Raw genomic sequence first — 20439 nt, forward strand, 5'->3', positions numbered from 1 at the left:
CCTTCCCGGACCGGGGCACGAACCCCTGTCCCCTGCATCGGCAGGCGGACTCTCAACCACTGCGCCACCAGGGAAGCCCCGGGACATGGATTTTTGAAGGAAAGTGAGGAAGAAAAATAATACTTGCCCATAACCCAAACCCTCTCCACCGAAAAGAGGCAAATTCCACCATTTTAATTCTCTGCCAACAAGTCACAATCCGAGAAGGAAGGAATGGAGTGAAGCCATCCAAGTCCTTTGTGAGGCTGGACGCCCAGGACTCAGTGCAAGCAGGGGAGGCCAGGACCCTGACTGAGGGGGAAGGTCAGAGAGAGAAGCCCCCAGATGGAGGCCTGGCCTCGCAGTGTGGGGCCTGCCCTCTGCTGCAGCCTCGGTCATGGGGGTGCACCCTGTCTCCACACATGACTCGGCTTCTGTGATCCACGAGGGCCTGTGTGCCACCCTCAGGTGGGCCGGCAGCACCACCAGGCAGCAGTCAGGTTCAGGGCCTGATACTCGGGTTTGCCCAAAAGCAGTGCCGTGAACGGAAGGGCGTCACTGCTCACCACCCACTGAGAACCAGGAGTCGCAGCCTTGTTTGGGCCTCAGTGGCTCGGCCAGGTTCTCCGCAGGCTGCCAGGCAGCTGGTGCACGTCAGTGTGGCTGGCGGTACCCGTGGTAAAAAGATGGCAGTACTTCCATACGTGTGGGTAAACAGCCACTGCCTTGAACCCTCCCCAGGACCCCAGACTCCCCAGCAGTTACAGATCTATCCCTTGGCACCCACAGGGCATCCAGACCCCATCCTGGTCATGCTGAGACAGTGTTCTGCCGGTCTGTCTGTGTCCTGGGCACAGGGAGGCAGCCAGCCAGCCCTGCGTCCTGCCTCCCGGTGGGCCAGCACTTTCCCTCTCTTCCCAGGCCCTCTCAGGGCCACATCCCCACTGTTCTTACCCCAGAGGACTTCAGGGTTGGGGGTTGAGAGAGATTCTGAGGTTGTTCCTAAACGGTGACGGAATAAGACTTCATGTCACTTTCATCCTATTGAATGTATAAGGAGGCCTGGCAATTTTTGGCCATCCAGGGAAGAATCCTTTGACAGAGTAAAACCTGACCCTCCTCAGGTATACAGGGTTAGGATACAGTTGGCATTCAATTAGGAGATGTTAACTGAGCACCTGTTGCCTGCTGGTGAGGCGGAAAGCAGAACCCTGCCCTTCTGTGACCTTTTCACCAGTTCCTTGCTTAGCCTCATTCCTTGAGTCAAAGTTTGCTTCTGGGTCTGTCTCTTATATAAGGCCCCATCGTGGGCCTGGTGGGCCATATAAGTAAAAAGATAGACACGTGTTCAGTGAGGTTGCTGCAGAGCCAAGGGTGTGGAGGGAGAGGAGGGGCAAAGAAAGCAAGACCGTAACCACCCTGGACAGTGCTTCAGAGGCTGGGCGGGATAGTACACCATCAGGGGACAGGCGTGAGCGACAGGGACACTGGTGAATGCAGAAGAGTGCTCTGCGCTTTGGCAGAGAGGATGGAGAAACTGAGGCACAGAGAGAACACGTGGTCCAGGGATACAGCTGAGGCCACTGTGCTTGTGGGCACTCTGCCTTCTGCACTCTGCAGAATCCCTTGGGGTTCCACCCTGGGAGGAAAGCCAGGGGAAGGGGGCCCCCTCAGGCATTCTATCTGCCGTGCTCTCTCCCCACAGCCTGATGTTCACCAAGGTGAAGCTGGAGCAGATACTGAAAGGCCCAGAGGAAGCCCTTGTGACCTGCAGACAGATGCTGCGGCTGTGGCAGACCCTGTACAGCTTCTCCCAGCTGGGGTGAGTGGCGGGTCCCTCCAGATGGAGTTGGGAGGCGGTGGTTGCCAAGGCAACAGCACACAGCTGAGTGGCCATGATGCCTGGTGGGTGGAGGTGGTGAGGATGTTTGAATGAGGGAATGGGACTTATTGCTTCTGGGGCCTTTTACATCCCTGCTCTAATTTTAACCTCCTCTATGAAGGACAGAAAGAGGCTGTTTAGGAAACTAAAGTTCAGAGGGGTAAGAAGGAAGAGACATCATTATTAAGCATCTCCCCCATCAGCTGCTTTTATCTTATCCTCTGTCAGATTTTACCTCATCCCAGGGGGTAAACTGGGACTCAGAGACCTTATATAACATGCCAGAGCCACTCTCCTGTAAATGGTAGTGGTGGAGCTTGAACCTGGATCTCCTGAGCCCCAGCCTGTGGAGCCTGTCACTGCTTTCCTGGTTCCATTTGGAAGCTGGGAGAGGAGGGGAGGAGGAAGCTGAGTTCTAAAAGGGCCCCCCACTCCTCCCCACTCACCCACTGTCCCCACACATCCCATCTCCTTCTCCAGTTCCCAGCCCAAGCTCTGGGATTCTCCTGGGCCAGAGCAGGGCACTCTTGTCCAGGCTGAATCTGCAGAAAGTCTTTGCTCAGACCTACTGGGACACCTGGGCTCAGCCTTTACAGCCCAAAGCAGAAATGGGCCTCATTTCCGAGTGGGGCGGTGCACTGCCCCTTCCTGGTCCCCTGGTACCACCTCCTCCCCTTGTCTGGCTGTGTCATCTCCTCATGTGACCCCACTCTGGTAGGTATATGTATTTTCACAGGGACTCTGGCAACCCTGCAGCCTCTTAAAATCCCCAGAGGAATATCCCTAAAGGTGCAGTTTACAGAGGAGGCCTCAGGATAATCTGATGGAATAAAATCCTTGGGCAGGATAGGGTCGGCCCTCTCTTTGCAGGCCTTTGGGCTTGGGAGATTCCAGGGCCCAGCAGGACCGGTGGGTGGAAGCTGCCAGCAGGCAGCTCTGGGGTGAGGGACTTTTCAGAAAGGAAATGGGGAACCACCTGGCAGCTGGGTGCCGTGAGGGTGCGGGCCAGACTCTGGTGTGAGGGGGGGGGCCTGCATTTGGATGCCCCCTGCTCTGCCACTCACTGGCTGTGACAGGTCCCGCAGGTGCACAGCCTGGCTCCCCTTGCAGAGAGGAGCTGTCCCCAGAGCTGGCAGAGAGCGCCTCTTAGCCGGGTGGCCGGTTGCCTGCTCATCCAGGCGATCATGATGGGGCCCCTCTGAGCTGCAGCCTCATCTCCAGTGTGTAGGGCTTAGCCTGCGCCACCCCTGCCGGAGCAGCAGAGCTGTGGAGCTGTCAGATGCTCTCCAGGGTGGGGCGGTTGGGTTTGCCTTGGGGTCTTTTCAAGTCACCACCTGCAGCCTCATCTCTGGGGAAGCCCCCGGCAAACACCACCATCCCCACCCCCGGCCTCACCAATCCAGGGTGGAGCAGAGCTCAGCCTGGCCAGCTACCTGCAGGCAAATTGTTGGGACCAAAGGGTTGGATCCAGTCCCCTCCTGGCTTGCCCAAGAAGAGGGAGCATTCTTTCTGAACCTGGAGCCACAGAGCAGAAACTAGGGCTTGTAAAATCTGGGCGGGGGCACTCAAGGATCAAGGCCAGAATCCACAGCCTGAAGGTCTGGCCTGCCCCACCCCACCCTGCCCTCTCTGGCCGCCTTCCTCTGCTCTGCCTGGGGCCAGCCCACAGGGCCCCTCCAGGAGCCTCCAGTACCCGGCCCAGCGCAGCCCTCTCTCCACCTGGGTCTTTGTTAAACGCTCAACTTGGACTGTCTCCTTCTATCTGGCTGTCAGGTTCTTCAGGGCAGGGGCCTAGGACCAGGAGGCAAGAGGTCCCCAAGATGAGCTGTTTCTGGAGCCCTAGGAGAGCCCGCTTCAGGACGAGAAGCTGTGTCTGTGCATCCGCTCCAGGCTGGCACAGGCTGGGCACCTGCCCACGTTCTCATTTAGTCCTCACAATGACCTTGTGAGGTGGACATTCTCATGCTCCTTAACTCCACAAAATAACTGTGATCATCTCAAGAAGAGAGGACTAAGATCTAGAAGGGTTAAGTAGCTTTGCCGCGGGTCACATAGCTAAGGAGGGCAGCCCCGTGGCTTTCCCCCAGTGTCCTTGGCTCTTTTGCCCTGCACTCAGGTGCCTCCCGGGAATGAGAAGGGGGTGTGAGAGGTGGGAACCAGCCCGACCAACTGTGTCTTTGTGGATGGTTTCCTCTAATGCCCACAAAGATGGCTGTGCACCCAAATAACCAAGTTCTACGTGAACCGGAGTTAGGATGGCATGGATACCCCGGCCCTGGCGTTATTTGTGGGACCATCGTCTTGGTGCCCCTCTGAAGGGAGGAGGCCTCTGGCCCCCAGCTGGGCCTGCCTTCTCCTCTCCTGCCCTTTCCGCCTCAGTCCTCTAAGCTTCCCCAACCAGCAGGTTCAAGGCCACAGACCACCCCCCCAAGCAGTGGGCAGGGGCTACCTGGGGGCTGTGTGTGCACCCCAGGATGGGCACAGCCAGTTGTGCAGCCTTTCTGAGCTGGTGGTCCCGCCACATCCCACTCTTGAGAAAAGAGGAGCCTCCCTAGCCCTGTGGGAGCTGCAGGGACCTGGGGAATTGGCGGGGCTTGTTTATGTCCCACCCTCGGGCCCCCTCTGGCTCTTCCGAGGCCACCCTGGCAGCCCCGGGGAGGGGGAACCTGAGGCAGGGAGCGGCATGTGGGCCTTCCTTCCCTGGAAGGTGGGGGGGCTGAAAAATCAGGCTTCCCTTGGAAGCCAGTCCACGGTGCCCGCTCTGTGCCTGGCTCTCTGCTAGACGTTGAGAGGGTAACAAAAAGTAGAAGAGGGAATAGATGGATGGGAGAGGTTCTCATCCTCGGCGTACGTGGTGCTGGGATCCACGCTGATGGAGAGCAGGGAGGGACGGCAGCGTGAGGGCAGGGGAGCCACAGGAGGCCTCTAGATGGATGTTGGCCCTCGGGCTGGGTTCTAAACAATGCGGGGTTTGGGTGGACCGAGAAGAACGGCGAGAACATGCTTGGTGGCAGCAGCATGAGTCAGCGTGTAGCTTTGGAAACAAGATGTGGCAGCGTTAGGGACTAGTGAGGAGGCTGACGGCCCCACAGGCACACAGCGGGCACCCTGTGCGTGTGTGTGATCAGGACTGACACGTCAGTTTAGCATCTGGGGTGAGCCAGATTCTAGAATCCCAAGCCTGAGCTCCGATCTGGCCTGCTGCTCTGGTTGTCTCCATCCTTCCTAGTGGTCTTTGGCTCTGTTCTCGGGCCTGAACTCTTCAGCCCCAGAGCCTGCCTGGCATAAGGCTCCCCTCATTCTCCATGCCAGTCCCCTCTGCCTCACCGGGGCCTGGCCCTCCCTTACGTTCCAGAGGCCTGGAAAAGGATGGCAGCCTCGGCGAGGGCCTCACACTGAAGAAGCAGAGTGGCATGCACTTGACTCTGCCCGATGCCCACGATGCAGACTCCGGTAAGAATGTGCCCTGTGAGCAGCCGTCCACGTGAGCCCACAGCTCCCTCTCCCAGCCTGAGCATCTGCCCGCCTGGTCAAACCCACCCCACCTCCTGCCGGCCCCTGTGCTAAGGGGCCTGTGCTACCACGGGCCTCTTTAGGGCCCATCTTGGCCGGATGGCTGCTGGCCCTGGGGCAGGAAGTGGGCACCTGGCATAGGCGAGGGAAGAACCCCACCCCCTGTGTGGGGAGTAAAGAGAGTGGGGGAGACTGGGGTGGAGAGGGGGCTGTGGAGCACGGAAACCGTTTCCCCTTAGGCTAAAACTCAAGGCCAAGGTCTGCCGTGGTAATGTCCACCGTAGATCCATCGAGTAGAAAGGAAGGGCTGAGCTTCTGTTTACAACTGCAGACCCAAAGCTGACTGTTGTTTCCTGGAAAAACTCATCCTGACATCCACGACTTGTGAAATTCAAACAAGTTCGGGATCTGCAAACTTACATGTTTTAACCCAGGACCTGATTAAAGCAAACACCTTCCTTAAAAACACAAGCAGAATTAGTCACGGGAATGGAAGCATGAGGGAGTTGTATTTGGTGGCATTGCTCATCTTTTCCACTCCTGTGGCCGTGAACCAAGTTGTGCCTTCGTTGTCAAGTGATGGAGCTGATTTCCGAAGCCACGCCCAGCCCCTGACTTGAGAGGCAGGTCTGAGGATTGCTGGGCTGGACGTGGAGCTGCGGACTCCGAGGAAGCAGTGGTGACGGAGAGTGTAGCTCCCTTGCAGTTAGAGAGGGAAGGACCCTGGACAAGGTTATTAGGACTCTGTATACACCCGCCTTATAAACTGAAATCATCTGTGGTTTGCCCTGAGGTCTCCTGAGTTTATTGGAGCCTTTACTGCCTCTGAGAGAGAGGGGAAAAAGTGCTCGCATTTCACCTGCATGTGAATTGTAAATGTCAACGGCTTATATATCCTGAACAGGGACCCATGTCACTCTGAACTGCCACATGGAGAAGTTCTCCGGAGGGCACAGGGTCTGGCCTGAGCTGCTACCCAAGGATCCTTCACAGCCCAACCACCAATGGGACCTTTCTATAAAGAAATAATAGGCACTTGTGAAAACAGAAAGTAAAAATGTAAAAGGAAGAAAGGAAAAGTCATCCGTCAGTTCATCACTGAGACCTTAATAAACGACTGGCCTTTCAGACTTTCGGAAACATGTCCATATTTTCTCGTTTGTAAAAATGTGATCATACTCTTTTGCAATCTGCTTTTTACCAAACTGTATAATGTCAGCCTCTTCCTGCATAGATACCCATATTTATGCATCGTTATTTTAATGATTGCATAGTCTTGTATGATTATACTCTCACTTATTTTTAATCAATCCCAGTTGGCGGACAGTCAGGCCATTTCTGTCTCCGGTATCCCAGGCAGTGGTAGAATGCCCGCAGTTGCCGACATTCATGGTGTTCTTCCCTAGTGATTAACTCCTAGAAGTGGGCTCCCCGCCTGATTGCCCCTCAGAAAGCTCCTCTCTCCGGCCTGGGTGAGGGTAGGAGGTGGGCCCCTCCTAGTGGGTCTGTGCGCTGTTTTGCGGCTGCTGGGCCAGGCTGCCCTGCCCTGACTTGGCATGCCCTGTCGGTCCTGAGGGGCTGCGCAGCCTCTGTCCGGGGGCCTGAAGTGGGGCACTCGGACTCTGGCTCAGCCCCTCCCACCTTGCTCTGCAGGTTCTCAGCGGGCATCGTCCATCGCAGCCTCCCGATTGGAGGAGGCCATGTCGGAGCTGACCGTGCCCAGCTCGGTTCTGAAGCAGGGCCCCATGCAGCTGTGGACCACGCTGGAACAGATCTGGCTCCAGGCTGGTGAGTGTCCCCAGCCCCAGTGACACCCACCCTCCTGCCTGCGGGCCACCAGGGCCCCCTCTGGCTCCTCCGGGTCCGCCCTGGCAGCCCAAGTTCGGGGAGCTGTGTCCTGAGGAAAACTAGTTAGGACTCGAACCCCCGAGAACTCACGGGAGAGCTAGAGCAGAGGTGAGGTGTGCTGGCCCCAAGAAAGCGAGGCCTGGTAGTCAAGATCGTTGAAGGCAGAGGGCTGGTAACCCTAGGGTTGCCATTTGGGTGACAATCTCTCTTGACAGCTAGTGGGCACTGTTGCCACCATGGAGTTTGAGGGTCTGTTAGGAGTTTGAGGGTCTGGGGAGGCCGGCGGCTTCAGAGTTGCACGGCTCACTTACTACCTGTCCTGATCTAAAATGAGCTAGTGTGTGTCAAGCAGTCAGCACATAGTAGGTGCTCGGTAAATGGTTCTGGGCTTCTGTCCTGTCCACTATAATGACGGGAGAGGCAGAGGCAGCGTGGTAGCCCCAGCAGTGAGGTTCCTTGATGTTTGGCTAAGAGATGCTGAGGAGTGACTCGCTGAAGTGATAGAAAATTTAATCCCACAGTGGTGTGAGAGGTGGATTAGAGTGAAAAAAGAGAGAATCAAGGCCGGAGATGTACCTGAATGAGATAAAATGGCAGCAGCAAAAGAAAGGCGGCGGTAGGATAAGTGAAATCCTAAAAATGCACCAGGCCAACATGCTCCCTTGACCCAGGAGTGAAGCTTCTCACCTTTTACTGATTACCCTCCTATCTGCCCCCTCTCCAGCAAGGGGGTGGTGCCGATAGACCCGAGGGGAGATGGAGAAGAGGCAAAGTAGATACTCCTTTCCTGGGACCTGCGGATTTTGCAAGTCAGAGTTAGAATGTGCTTGTTGATTGAGGATCTAAGGTTCCCCGCTGCATGGATTTCACATATGGACACATTAGTATGCAGGACACCCCCGCTCTCCCCTCCACAGGCTCTAAATCTGGGGGGAAAAGTTGGACCAGGATTCACAGAAAGACTAGATGGGGAAGCATGTTAATAATGCAAATATTGCCCCAGTTAGCACATCAGGCTCCCTTAGGATGCTAGGGATATGGGGCTGTGCTCCACCGTCAGCTTGTTACATCTGAAGCAGGAAGAGGAACTTCGAAAAATCCAGAGGGATAACAGACAAGGCCCTAGTCTGGTTCAAGATAAATTGCATCCCAGTCTGTTTTGGCAGTAAGTTCCATCATTAACCCAGTCTTAGGTTGGTTAATGTTTTACCCTTCATCTCCCAACTGTCGTCCTCCTCCCCTCCCTCTGCAAGCCTCTTTCCCATTCCAGTCTGATGTGAGACGCCTCACGGAGGGTTTCCACCTGAGAGATGAGAGTTTCAAAAATGTTGCCTCTTTGGCAGTGGGTTTGTTTGAAAATGGGAGAGGCACCCGGCCCCATAGATGCTCCAGGATCCTGAGTGTCAAGAGATGCCTTCCAGAAGGGCAGGATGACCCACCTTTCTCTCTCACTGCAGCTCATGTCTCTGGGAGCTAACAACGTGCTAGAGAGAGGGAAATAGGTGTAGGGAGAGTTCCCCTGCCCTGGAGGTCCAGGGGCTCACAGGCGGCTGTGGGCTTTCCCTGGGTCAGGGGAAGTTAGCCCGAGTCCCAGCTCCCAGATGGCAGATCCACACTGTCTGGGCTGCCCTGGCTCTTTAGGTGGCCCCGAAGGTGGAAGCTACCCCTGCTGTCGGCTGGGCAGACTGGGGGCCTGGGGTAGGGCGGTCAGGGCCGTGTCTAAAGAGCGTATTTATTATAAAGATATAGTTGAGACAGAAGCTACGTCTGAGCCTTGGTCCGACAGGCTCCTCTGATTCTTCTGTTTCCTTCTTTCCTCCTCATTTCTTCCCTTATCTTCCTCCACTCTCCATTCTCTCTCAGCTCCTGGCCCTCCTCCCTCCGGCCTCCTGTGCCTGCTCCCCGTGTCCTCTTTTCCTTGCTCCTGTTTGTCCTTCTTCCTTCCTCCCTGCCCGTCAGCCCCTCCTCCTGAGTCCGTGAGGAGAGCGCTCCCGGGACAGGAAGTCGGGAGCCCAGGCCCATACAGCCCTGGCACCTGTGTGGCCTGAGGAAAACGGCGCCCCCCTCTGCATCCCAGGGATGGAGGGTCTCAGACCAACCCGAAAAATCCCTTCAGACCCTTGGATTCTCTGTGTTACTCTCCTGGCCGTGCTCCCTTCCGGCCCCCTGCTCTTCTCTCTCATTCCTCCTCCCCCACCGTTCCTTCTCCTTTTTTTCTGGGCATCCATATGTCCTGAGGGTTTGCTCCATGGGAAACTGCTTATTTCCTTTAGGGGACAGTTTTGGGGACCCCCCTGGAGCTCAAGGTGTATTCTTTTTAGGGTCTAACCTTCTCTCCTGCCCTGGGGGCCCCTGCCCTTTTAGCTCGGGTGGTCCCCCTTCCTTTCTGGGGCCTCATGGAGGGCCTCTAGGAAGCGCATCTCACCTGGCGAGGCCCCTACAAGGCCTTAAGCACGGCCCTGGGCCCTCCCTCACCCTGCTCCTCGGCTCAGCAGCAGCCGAGCAAGACCTTCCTTCCTGCAGAGAGGGCTCGGCGCTGGCAAGACGGGCAGGAAGGCTGGAGCCAGCTCTGGGTGCAGGGTTAGATCAGGATGCCTCCGAAAAAAATAATAAAGGGGACTGTTGCAAAGCTCCAGGGAACAGATGTTTTCCATTTGGAGCCTGCTGAGAGAAAGCACAGAGGAGGATGGGTGGAGAGAGATGGAAGGAAGAAGAAAAGCCGAGACAGACAGACAGACAGGAGAGGAGGTCAGGAGCAGGCAGAGAGGGAGACGAGAGAAGTGAAAATCGGAAGGGAGGGGGAGAGAGAAGGAACCCAGGGGATCAGAGAGGGGCCTCTGACACGGAGAGGGCAGCAAGGCCCCTGTTGGCTGGAGTGGTGACCTCGACTATGAGAATTCAAGGAAAATCCAGTAACAGTGGTTGCTCATCCAGCCCTGGCCAGGGGAGGCCGGGATGGGTGTGGGCACCTCTGGGCCCTGGCAGCCTGGACTGGGAGGTAGAGGATCGGGCAGTGGGTGGGCACCGTGCCACGCGGCTCCTGCTGCAGCCGAGGCCGGCTGTCTGGGCAGCACCATGTTGGGTAAAACAACTGCCCAGGGACGCTGAGGCTAGGAAAAAGTGGTGCATTGCAGCCCCCAGACCTGTGGGTCTGTGTGTAGGTCAGGGACCCCGCCCTGGAGGCTGGGCCTGCCAGGGGCTATCTGTAAGGCGGCCAGGAGCCCTCAGGAGACCTCACTTCTCTGGCTGTGTTCTGTGTCATCTGGTTTCCTGCCTGACTGGTAATGAAGTTCATCGGAGCAAAGCAGTCCTACCTATTTTTCAGGGTATGTTCTCTGGTGTGGGACCAGGACAAGGCCCAGGGCCCCGAGGAAGAAAGAAGGTGGAGATCCCTGTAATTGAAATCTGTTGATGTGAAGGTGCTGTGAGGAGTTCCCAAGGGAGGGACCGGGGCCAGCCTCCAGAGATGGGGCTCAGGAGACAGGGCAGCAAGTTGTAATCAGCTTAATGAGGTGGGCCAGGACCAGGTGGGCCAGGCCTGGGGAGGGTCTGCTGGGACAAGGTCCAGGGGAGTGGAGAGCTGGCCTCTGAGCTCAGCTCCTGGTGATGGAGGAAGCAGCCACAGGGGCTGGTGCAGGACAGGCCTCCCCATGCCCAGCACTCACACCACACACTTCCTTCTGCTTCTTCCCTTCTCCTCTGTGACCCTGAAAAGCCCTGCCACATTGGGGCCCAGCCCTCCAGATCAGCACAGTCTCCCTTCTCCTCTCTGCCAGTCCAAGTGTCCCTGTGCCTTCAGGCCCCAGCTCAGATGCCGCCTCCGCCAGGAAGACTTCCCTGACCACACCAGCACAGCTAGCCTGACCCCATCTGAGCGCCCAGAACACTCAGCGATGGCACTTGTCACTCCACTGCCCTCGGTCACTCCAGTGGTTTGGTGGCTCAGCTGCTCTGCTTTCCCCCCCTCTCCTCTTTCTCCTTCTCATGGGAGGGCCAGGCACACGGTCAGTCCTCAGCAGCTGGACATTGGACCCACTTATGAAGGCAGTCGGCGGAGAGCCCCAGGCGGCAGCTCCGGAAGGGAACACAACAGCAGAGCAGAGGAGAACGAGGCTGAGATAGCCAGCCCTCCCTGCTGGGCCCCGGGTTCAAAGCCCACCCCTCCTGGCCTGGCCTTCCAAGCTTTCCACCGTGGGAATCTCCAATTCAGGCCGTCTCTGAGGACAAGAGCCTGTGCTTCTCTCGCACCTTATCATGGGAACCTGGCTCCTCTGAGTTTAATTAATTCCCTGATTCTCCCAAATTCTCAACTCCAGAAGAGAAAAAGAGTACCCTGCTCCGAATGCCTTCTGCAGCATTCAAGCTACTTTGATTACAGTGGACCTTAGGCCACATTCATGCTGAGTGCCCGCTGTGCTGTGTGCTACAGTCAAGGCCTTAGGCCTCCTTCCTGCTTCTCGTTGGAACCAGAAGACAGGCTGCCTGGGCCCAGGTCTTCCACCTTTTCTGGGAGCTTTCTCTGGGGAGTCTGTTACCCGCCCCCAGCCCCCGGACCTAATCTGAACTCGTGTAACCTCAGCTCTCGGCCTGTGCTGGGAACAGCTCTGGGCAAAGCCCCCAGCCTGGCTCTGCTTGCCCTTCTGTGCTCCCTCCCATCTGTGCGGGGCAGCCGAGCCCGCGCCGCCACGAGACGAAGGCTGAGTGGGCTGCGAGGCACCTCCGATGCTCCGCGCTTCTGAGGGTGCCTCCAGTGGGTGTGTACCTGTGCAGCGTGGGTTTGAAATGCGCGTCTGTGTGGGTGGGCCCGCAATTGGAGAAACTGCCCTATTTTCTACTGATCTGGGGGAAGACGGCAAACTGGTTGTGGGGCGGATCTTCCCCACCTGTTGGTTGAAAGGCGTGTGCGTCCCTGATTCCTCTCCATGCGACAGAAAGTCCCGAGTTTGGAGGGAGGCCAGGAGCTGCCCCTTCCAACCGAGGGACTGGGGTGAGGCCCTCCCTCTCTCAGCCTGGTGTGTCAGCCTGGGGCGCGGGAGAGTCTCCCTCCCAGACTCCTGAGGATTAAATGAGAGGAGCTGCTTGCTTGGCCCACGGTCAGCTCTCAGTAGGTGCAGGCAGGTTTGTAGCTCCTCAGTGTGAGCCCCAGCCCTGCCCTCCGCGGGCGCTCCCTGGGCCTCCTTCCTCCCATCGTTCCTTGGTAGCATCACTTGGCTGTCCTCGTCCCGATCACGCAGGTGGATTAGCTCCTTAGTCAGCCACCCTCCCTGGAAAGCGACCTCATCTGCCTCCCGCCCCCTGTTCCCAGATACGTGACGAATAGGTGAAGTGACGGGACAGAAGAGTCACCCGAGCAAACGCTTAGCTGCAGGGGACCCCACTCATGCCCCCACTGCCAGGCTCTGAAGTCGGACAGCCCAGTGCAAACCCTGGCTCCATCGCTTACTCTCCCTGCGGCCTTAACGCGAGTTCCTTACCCTCTCTGTGCCCCTTTCCTCCTCCCTGAAGTGGGTAATAGAAGTGCGTTGTTCACATAGGGTTTTGTGAGTGTCGGCGGAGTCGGTCTGCGTGCAGCACAGGGCATGAACTTGACACAGACTGAGCACTCAGAAACCGCGGCCTGGTGCTACCGCCGCACCCCAGAGCAAGCCAGTCCCGTGCTGTGTCTCGGTGGGATGGTTTCCGTCACCCAAGACCAGTTCCGAAAGTCCGGGGGGCTGACGGTCGGATGCGGGAGGGGGCCGCGGCCTCTGACTTTTCCCACCGCCTCACCTGCCCTCCTGGTTTCACAGCCGAGCTGTTCATGGAACAGCAGCACCTCAAGGAAGCAGGCTTCTGCATCCAGGAGGCAGTGGGCCTCTTCCCCACATCACACTCGGTACTCTACATGCGGGGCCGGCTGGCCGAGATGAAGGGCAGCTTGGAGGAGGCCAAGCAGCTGTACAAGGAGGCGCTCACGGTGAACCCCGACGGCGTGCGCATCATGCATAGCCTGGTGAGTCAGCCCCGTACCCGCTCCGAAGGCCTCAGGGCCCCCCTCCTTACCCCGCAGCCTACAGTGCCCTGCTGCCACTGTTCCCTGCTGTCCAGGGGGGAAGTGGCTTCCTTCCTGCTCTGTTGGGAGAACAGAGACCATTCTCTGTTCTTGTAGAGACAGGCCATCCCCCTTCAATCAGAGCCTGCCTAAGGGGATGAGGAGGATTGGTTGATTCTTTGTGACTCCCTTTTGCTGTGTTTCTGTAAGGCGATCTAGCCCCAAAGGTTTTCACTGTTACTCATCAGGTCCCTGCCCTGGAGGCTCTAGGCAGATACCAAAATGCTTTTTTTCGGGGGTCCCCAGGCCCTCCCTGATCACGGGGCTGCCTTGCCCGTTTGAGAGGAGCTCCGTGCCTCCTTGTGGGATTCAGGCGATGTTTGGGGGTGCGCTGTCATGTCAGGCCTGACTCAAGCACACATTGAGAATGGCCTCAGGCTGCTAAGAGGGGCCGGCAGCCGCTAATCCTAGGACATGGAGCCCAGGACTTGGGTGCCCAGGGCTCAGTGACTCTCCTATGGGAAGGTTCAGAGGCTGGGAGCAGGATGCCGGTGCTTTTGTCCTGGCCTTGCCATTCTCTTCCTGGGTGATCATGGGCAAGTCAGCCCCTTCTTGGAACCTCAGTTTTACTTACCTGTGCAATGGGGCTTCTCTGGTCCAGGAAACATCTAACAGGTGGTATAGCATACCCTAGGGAAGACTGTTTTTCCTTGCCTTCCTTATCTGCTTTCAGAGAGCAGGTATCAGGATAAATGTAGCGACTGAAAGTGTACAGGCCTGCGTATGCACAGTGATTTCTGAAGTATAATTTAGGAGCCCACAGCAACACAGTCTTTCCCAGTCTCAGGGTCTGGGTTCCACCTCAGATGTCTCACTTTGAGAGCTGTCTGAGGAGAATGGCCGTGAGGGTATCACTGATGTCTGCCCCACGGAGAACACAGACGCATCAGGAGCATGGCTCCAGGTGGCTGAAGGATTATCATTGACAAAGGGGGTCTGATTTGTTCGTGAGTAGAAGCTACGAGGAGTCAGATGTCAGCTCAGTGTCAGGAAAAACGATTTAACTCTTGGCATAGTCCAAGCACAGACTCATGAATAAACTGGTGAGGATGTTGCCCCGAGAATGTAAATATCACATGTGGGAGGAGCTGGACCAGGTCATCTTTATAAGGTCCTTGCTAACCCTGAGAGTCCTTGAAAACAGACTAGAACAGAGATTCCCATCTCAGCCTGATCTCTTAAAGGATTTCTAGCTCAGGCCCACGTAGCAACATCTTGGCCTGGTCCAGGTTCCCTCCACATGGCGCCATGTTGCCTTCCTGTCGGCTCAGCAAATGTTTGTTTTTTTGCAAGGCACATCCTCCTCCTTCCTCCTACAATTCAGACATTAGCTCCTCTGATAAATGCCTCCCCGGAGGTCACATCCAGAAACTTGATTAGGGATCTGGGAGGGGGGATGTGGGCTCTGTCGTTAGGCCTGCAGCCAGGCAGACGGCTGCCTTTCCCTGTGCTCGTGGATATGAGCCTGCCGTCTCGGTCTCGAAAACCCGACCAAATCCAATAACAAGTACAATTTTGAAGCAACATGTACCATTTTTCATTTATGCTTATTATTGTTGGTAGCTGTTTTCCTGAAACTGAAGCAGTTTGCAAGGGTGGGTTTCCAAGGTAACTGAATAAGTTGTCCGGAAACATCCCTACAGATGTTTCTGAAAAAGGTCCCTTTTCTCTTCCTGGGGTGCCTTGCTGATTTGATATAATCGGAGAAAGGACTGCCCACTGTTAAGTTACAAGCAACCAGAGGGGCAGTCGGCTCCAGCGTGGGCAGCCCATCCCCTTTCCACACTCTGTGTTCCTGCCAGCATCCCACACATATGCATAAAGAATAGCAAATTTCAAGCCCGGGGAAGATTTACTAAGCACTGTTTTCCCAAAGACATGCGAACACTTTGGCTTGTTGGACTGCAGTGTTCCCTGAGCTAAGTGTCTTCCCTGTACAGTCCTCAGACTCAGGACATCTGGAGTCTAATCCCGGCTCTGGCCCTAATTCACTTGGGTGATTTAGGAAAAGACACACTTAACTTCCATGCTCCCGATGTCTCCTTTTATAAATGAATAATGACCTTCATCATTACTAGACCAGTGTTGTTCTAATCAAATGAGGTGACGCATGTGAGAGTGCTTCTGAAAGTCTGCAGTGCAATATCAGAAAAGACAGAACACAACACATGCCACACTCTCCAGTCCCTCGCCCATGACAGACGTCGCTTATCGGTCACAGCATTTTTTCCCACTGAGCGCAGATGGGATCTTGGGATCTTTTTCACCGTGGTTCTGCATGATGGGAGTCACTCCCCATCGGTCTAAGTCAGCTTGGCACTTATGTAAGGGATTCACAAATCCCTTAGATTTGATGTGAATCCCTTAGATTCACAAATCTAAAAATAGTAGCGAATAAGAGAGACACAGCAGTTGTCTCAGCGTGAGGTTGGTGCATCCTTGGAGAATTATCCAGAAAAAGGAATGTGGAGGGGAACTGGTACACACACAACCCCCCCATTGGAGTCATTGCCAAGGCAGGTTCCCAGGGAGGACATCCTCTGCTGGGTACAAGGGGAAGGAGACACGGTCCTCCCCTGAGAGCATGGCCACCCACAGCCTGGTCTGGAAGAGCTCTGGGTTCCTCAGTGAGCCCTCTGATATAGTGGCTGAGTCCCACGCTCCGAGTTCCGGAGAGAGGAGGGCAGAGATGCACTCAGTGAGCCTGTGTGGGTGCCCGGTTCTGCCCTGCAGTTCTTGCGCAGGATGGTCCAACACCAGGAGGCTGGCCTTGTGGCCTCTCTCGGGCTTTGTACATGGGACAGGAGATTTGGAGACAGGCTGGAGAAAGCCTCTGGGAGGGGAGGGCTGTTGTTTTCAGGAGCCGGGGTTCAGGCTTCCAAGAACATGAACTTTGGCCCAGAAGCATATTCTCTGCTCTTCCTGTCCTCCCGGCCCTGGATGTGATGGGGACGTTTCCATGGTTCCAGCTCCACCCTGGGCTCAGATCAGACTTTTCCACCCAGATCAGGCAGGAAGGAGACACCTCTTTGGCAGTGCTGTGCCAGCAAAGAGTTCCCGCCGCGCGCACAGCAGCGTCCCTGAGGAGTCTGTGCCGTCAAGCCCCGATCCCGCAGGCTGCCACCTCCACCAGGCTCAGGTATGGCCAGGTGGCTTTGGGAGACCGCCAGGTGCGGAAAGAGAGAGACATGCTCTCTGCCAATGGAAATTCCCAGTGAAATCCCAGGAGCAGGTCCTGACAGTCTGCCAGCTCCGTCTCAGCCTCCCCTCCAGGTAGCCGGGAACCCCACTCACTCAGCCTGGCTGCTCAGAACTTAATTTACTGGCAGACAATCTAGTTAAGAAGGGAAAACCTGAACTTTACCTGCCTGTCCCTGAGGAAACCTGAGAAAGGAAGCAGCGTCCTTCCCAAGATCAGCAGAGGAGTTGTCCCTCGGGTGACACTGTTTTTCAGAGAAGGCTCCACGGGCTTGGCCGAGAGGGGAACCTCCAAGGGAGCAGGGATGCTTAGGGAAGGCAAGGAGCCCAGGAGTGACTGATGGAGTCAGCAAGTCCCTGAGAACCCTCCCAAGAGGGGGCTCCTTTGAGGTCACCTGACCTTAATGGCAGGAGGGTCCCTAGCCCTGGCCACAGACTGCCTCACTCTCCCTGCCCTCCACTTGGCTGAGCCGGGACTGTGGATGCTTTGGTGCAGCCTGTCTCACTGCAAGTGATAGCTTGAAAGCCTCAGCCAGGAGTGGGCAGGTGTGGCTGCGTCCCTGCCATCTGTGTTTGTGGTGGTTGGCGTCCCGCCCTCCTCTCCCAGGGACAGATCCTGGGAGGTAGTGGTTTCCTGGCCCCTCTCTGGGCAGGCTTCCCTGCTCGTCACTGGCCTCTGCCCCTGCTCATGCTTTCTTCTTGGGACAGAGCTTTAGCTCCTGCTGCCCCCTCTCCCCAGAACCCTTTCCACCTCGGACACCCCAGCAGTAGGGGGAGACAGCCCTGCGTACGCTTTGGCTCCTGTCATGTAATTCCCAGAGATGTGATTTCTGAAGCAATCCTGGCTGCGTGACCCGGCCTGTCCTCTCTCCAGATGCCCCTGGAAAGACAGGAAGACAGTGTTTCTGTCATCTGTTGCCCTCTGATGAGAGCTGGTGATGAATTATTCCCCTGCATTCGTTCCCTCTGGCTCCCAGCATGGTTGTCTTTAAGTGGACTTGGGGCACGGCCATGGCATGCGGCCAGCCCCAGTTGGCCCCAGAGCTTCTTGCCTCCCTCTCTCCAGGCTGGGGTGTGCCACTTCACGACTTAAGTCCACAGAAGCTCCCTCCCACCATCCCTCTCCCTCCCCAAGGCGGGGCCTGAGTCAGCAGGGACCAGGGCTCTGTCCCACCCAAACCTGAGGCTCTGGATTGGGCCTTTTGCAGGTGATCCAGGAATCTAACCTGGAAGGCTCTGCTCTCTAAGGTCAAAGAGGTGAACTCTGGCAGCACAGAGCTCCACCCACCCTCCCCTGACTGGTCCTATCCCTAATCCTGGAGGGTAGGACCAGACAGGAGAGGTCTGAGACACACAGTCAGCCCTGCCAGCCTTCAAGTTATGGGGGCACTTGGAGATTACTTCCCCTCGCTGGTTCAGTTTCTCTTCTATCAAATGGGGATAATAATTCAGGCCCTTGTGACCTGAAGGGGTAGTTTTAGGGGTCGAGCCGAGAGCTGTGAAAAGATAAGTCAACACTGGGTATTTTTGCTACCATTCACGTGGAAGACCAGGTCGCCTGAGCTTGAGCCCCACCTTTGACTGGGCTGCTTGACCTCACTGCCATGGGACAAGGGTCACTGGCCCAAATTTCTTGTGCTGTTGGGTGGCCCGTGGTGCCAGCAGAGCTGCCTCTGGGGTTGCCTCTGGGGCTGGTCGGCTGGGATGGTTTTTAAGCCTCCAGTATCACATCTGGAGGTTGGAGCACAGCATTCGAGTATGACTGAGCTGGACTTGAGTTCCACTTTGCCTAAACTCACCATTTAACCTTGGCCAGGTTCTTCAACCTCCCAGAACCTCGGTGTCCTCCTCTGTAAAATGGCACTCGTGATGCCAAGCACCTAGGGCTCTTGTTAGGATCAGGTTAAAGAATTCTGTAAGTTAATGGCCCAGTAGACAGGGTTACTTTTACCTTTTTCTTTTTTGATTTTTTAATTTATTTTTTATATTGGAGTATGTTTGATTTACAATGTTCTGTTAGTTTCAGGTGTACAGCAAAGTGATTCAGTTATACATATACATATGTCCACTCTTTTTCAGATTCTTTTCCCATTTAGGTTATTACAGCGTATTGAGTAGATTTCCCTGTGGTTTTTTAAGTCTCTGTTTTGTAAATAAATTCATCTGTATCATTTTTTAAGATCGCACATATAAGTGGTATCATATGATATTTGTCTTTCTCTGCCTGACTGTATGATCATCTCAGGTCCATCCATGTTGCTGCAAATGGCATTATTTCATTCTTTTTTATGGCTGAGTAAATAGTCCATTGTATATGTGTACCACATCTTCTTTATCCATTCCTCTGTTGATGGACATTTAGGTTGCTTACATGTCTTGGCTGTTGTAAATAGTGCTGCAGTGAACATTGGGGTGCGTGTATCTTTTCAAATTATGGTTTTCTCTAGATATATGCCCAGGAGTGGGATTGCTGGATCATATGGTAGTTTCTATTTTTAGTTTTTTAAGGAACCTCCATACTGTTCTCCATAGTGGCTGCAACAATTTACATTCCCACCAGTAGTGCAGGAGGGTTCCCTTTTCTCTACACCCTCTCCAGCATTTATTATTTGTAGATTTTTTGATGATGGCCATTCTGACCTGTGTGAGGTGATACTTCATTGTTGTTTTGAATTGCGTTTCTCGGGCTTCCCTGGTGGCGCAGTGGTTGAGAGTCCGCCTGCCAATGCAGGGGACGCGGGTTCGTGCCCCGGTCCGGGAGGGTCCCGTATGCCGCGGAGCGGCTGGGCCCGTGAGCCTGCGCGTCCGGAGCCTGTGCTCCGCAACGGGAGAGGCCACGGCAGTGAGAGGCCCGCATACCGGAGCCTGCGCGTCCGGAGCCTGTGCTCCGCAGCGGGAGAGGCCGCAGCAGTGAGAGGCCTGCATACCGCAAAAAAAAAAAAAAGAAAGGTGTGCCTTGAATTGCATTTCTCTAATAATTAGCGATGTTGAGCATCTTTTCATGTGCTTTTTGGCCATCTGTATGTCTTCTTTGGAGGAATGTCTTTTTAGATCTTTTGCCCATTTCTTGATTGGGTGGTTTTTTTGCTATTGAGCTGCACGAGCTATTTGTATATTTTGGAGATTAATCCCTGTCGGTCACATCATTTGCAAATGTTTTCTCCCATTCTGTGAGTTGTCTTTTCATTTTGCTCATGGTTTCCTTTGCTGTGCAAAAGCTTTTACTTTTACCTTTTTCATTTCAAAGTGTGGCTCCCAGGCCAGGTTCAGATGCTCTTGGTTTGCAGAGGGAAGGGGATGCCCACTCATTGTAGCCAAGCCTCTCCGTCCTCTGAGTCCACCAAGCAACTCTGACCAAGGCACAGAGGTCTGGGGCATCAGCCCCAGCTGCCCTGCGGATGGGACAAGACTGTGCACAGTGTGAGGCCAGGCTGACCCTGGCTGAGAGCAAAAGCAGCCGGCCCAGTGAGCTAGAGTCTGCGTTGGGGGACGAGGGAGATTTGAGACCCCCCTCTTGCCGTCGCATATGTCGGGTGAGACTCTGCAGCTAAAGAGGCATGCTGGGCCCTGAGGCTGCTGGAGAGGAAGAGCAGGGAAGGCCAGGCTCGGGGAAGCCCTACGCTCGGGCCCATAGTCTTGTTGAGCTGGTTCGGCCGCTGCGTCCTGACTTGAAGGAGGAAAAGTGTCCTGAGCAGCTGAGAAGTGAAACTCAGCACCTGGCCTTCTGGAGGTTCCCTGACGCTGGATGAGGCCGGCAGTACATAGAACAGCAAGGTCTCTGGTTCCAGGGCCCCATGCCTCCGCATGCAGGACAGCCCGCCTGCTCTAGGCTTCTTCTTCCTTGTTGGCTTCCTGAGCCGAGGCAGAGGGCTGAGAGGGTCCAGGCAGCCTGAGGCAATGGGAGGACCTGGAAGTTTTGCGCACGCGT

General features: G+C 55.6%; 1 protein-coding gene across 6 annotated transcripts in view; it reads left to right on the forward strand.

Annotated features, from left to right (window-relative positions):
* The window catches only part of LOC102988495 (tetratricopeptide repeat protein 7A), a 90690-nt gene that overhangs the window by 47420 nt on the left and 22831 nt on the right, over window positions 1–20439 (forward strand). For 3 of the 6 annotated variants that reach the window (XM_055082487.1, XM_055082488.1, XM_028484208.2), the window contains exons 12-15: window positions 1685–1801; window positions 5217–5314; window positions 7028–7162; window positions 13012–13214. In XM_055082487.1, the coding sequence (XP_054938462.1) occupies window positions 1685–1801; window positions 5217–5314; window positions 7028–7162; window positions 13012–13214 (553 nt within the window). Of the gene's footprint in view, window positions 1–1684; window positions 1802–5216; window positions 5315–7027; window positions 7163–9085; window positions 9294–13011; window positions 13215–16318; window positions 16453–20439 lie in introns of those variants that run through there. The other 3 variants (XM_028484209.2, XM_028484210.2, XM_055082489.1) reach the window with 2 other exon arrangements.

Source organism: Physeter macrocephalus, unplaced genomic scaffold, assembly GCF_002837175.3.
Source record: "Physeter macrocephalus isolate SW-GA unplaced genomic scaffold, ASM283717v5 random_145, whole genome shotgun sequence".
In the NCBI taxonomy this organism is placed as follows: domain Eukaryota; kingdom Metazoa; phylum Chordata; class Mammalia; order Artiodactyla; family Physeteridae; genus Physeter; species Physeter macrocephalus.